We start from the raw sequence: 1,988 nt of genomic DNA, 5'->3' as shown, positions 1-1,988 counted from the left end.
CTACACAAGACAATTTTCATTGCAGCCCTTCCCGCCATCTTCTCCTTTGATATCTGAATCGTGTAAATCACTTCCAACAGGACGTATGATCTGACCAAATAACATAATTGAACCAGGACTAAGTTTTTTGGTGTTGCAGTTGGAAGAAGTTGATGCGGTGTCATGGAGCAAAGCATTGCTATTCAACGATGCTTCATTGAAGGATCTCGTCGTTGAAGAATGAAACTTTATCTTTGGAATGGAGGAGTCTCTCTCTATATCATTATGTAAGGCAGAATCTTTAGCAGTCCTAACCTATCACGTTGAGATGAAAAATGACATTAATGTTTAAGATGATCACATTGGAACATATCCTATATTAAACAAAAATACTATATGTAACATTGTGCGGTTGAGATATAATAAGACTAAAAGAAAAGAGCATATATATATAAAGACATACCTCAAGCATGCGCCATGGACGATTAGGAGCAGATAGAGCAGATATTGTTCCCTCAAAATTTGAGCATCTCTTTGAAGAATTGTCTTTCTTCAAAGAGTGTTTAATTCTCAATCCAGAATTCCATTTATTCTTCATGGCATCCTCCACAACCTTAGCATTAACTACAAAATCACACCAACCTTCAGCAGTAGGATAATACACAACATCGAAAGCCATGTTCTTCTCCGCCAATTCCACAGCCTCGGTAACAGATTTTTCTGCTATTTTAGTGGCAGCACCAAACTTCTGCCGGTGGATTCCAACAGAGATCGTTTCGGTTCCAGTTCTAGTTGATTTTTTCATGAAAACTAAGGAGTCGCCGCCAATCAGTTTCTTCTCGTCAACAAACTCACTCCAATTGGTGGTGATCAGGTGTCGCAAGGGAGTCCCACGGTAGACGTGGCGAAGCTTCCATTCTTTGCCGTGAATGTCAGTGACTGAGAGTTTCTGAGAAGGCTTTTCGGCCTGGAGGTCAAGTGGCGGGAAGATTAATTTTGCGCATTCGCTAGGCACTGAGAATGCACCGCCGTTATTAGCATCAGACGGAGTTAGAGTTTTGCCAGAGGAAACAACCTTAACCCCGTCATGTTGGTCTTCACGAACCTCAGGAGGAGGTTCGTGGACACAGTTATTAGTACCAGGAGTGAGAAGTAATTTGACGAACACTTCATCGGTAACAGGGTCAGCGAGTAGATTAACCGTGGAGACGGTGCAGGGAATGAATTGACGGGAACGGTCAAGAAGGGAGAGTGTGCTAGGGTTTGGGGATGGAGAGACGTGTTCTAAGTGCCCTAATGGGAAGTAGTAAACATGAGAATTTAGTTTTGGAATTTTAACGGCAGCGCCGGCGCAGCACTGCCAGATTTTTGGATCAACACGGATAGGTTGCTGAGGAGACATGGCGGAGGGATTAACTAGGAGAAGGGAGAATTTGCTATGACGAGAGTAAGAGAGAAGCGCGAACAAGGAAGGTATATGATTAGGGTTTTCAAAGTTTGATATAAATGGGCAACTAGATTTTCCACCCGTAAATAAATCTCAATGCATATCAAAGAGAATAAAACATGTGGTCCCAAATATATGTAGATGTTGGAATTCGAACCTCAAATACCACACTTATTCACCTTAAAAATATTAATCTTTATCAATCGTGTCTTACTTCATTCTTTTGTTAAAATTATATGTCAATGTTATATTATTGTCATGTTACTTCATCTTTTTTTATTTTTTTTTGACAAATGTTACTTCATTATTTTGTAAAAATTATACGTTAATGTTATATTATGTACCTAAAAATAGCTCATTCTTAACCTCAACATGTAAAATGTTTTATTTAAATAATTTTCCTATTATCGAATATTTGACATTTACCGTAAATGATACCCTTTAACTGTTTGTAGAAATGTTTCTTCCACCTGTTTGTAATATTAACAAAAAAAAATGTTGCTATAATCTTTCAAAACCCTTTTATTCCAATATGGCGATTTGTTTTGTTGAAGAAATAGGG

General features: G+C 38.5%; 1 protein-coding gene across 1 annotated transcript; it reads right to left on the bottom strand.

Moving 5' to 3' along the window:
* Positions 1–1,381, bottom strand: LOC11412789 (auxin response factor 17). The gene is made up of 2 exons (XM_003613727.1): positions 443–1,381; positions 1–294 (listed from the first exon to the last, which is right to left on the bottom strand). The coding sequence occupies exons 1-2, from the start codon at positions 1,379–1,381 to the stop codon at positions 1–3; spliced, it is 1,233 nt and encodes a 410-aa protein (XP_003613775.1).
* Positions 1,382–1,988: the final 607 nt, after the last annotated feature.

This window comes from Medicago truncatula, chromosome 5, assembly GCF_003473485.1.
Source record: "Medicago truncatula cultivar Jemalong A17 chromosome 5, MtrunA17r5.0-ANR, whole genome shotgun sequence".
In the NCBI taxonomy this organism is placed as follows: domain Eukaryota; kingdom Viridiplantae; phylum Streptophyta; class Magnoliopsida; order Fabales; family Fabaceae; genus Medicago; species Medicago truncatula.
This window is presented reverse-complemented; position numbering and strand designations above follow the sequence as displayed.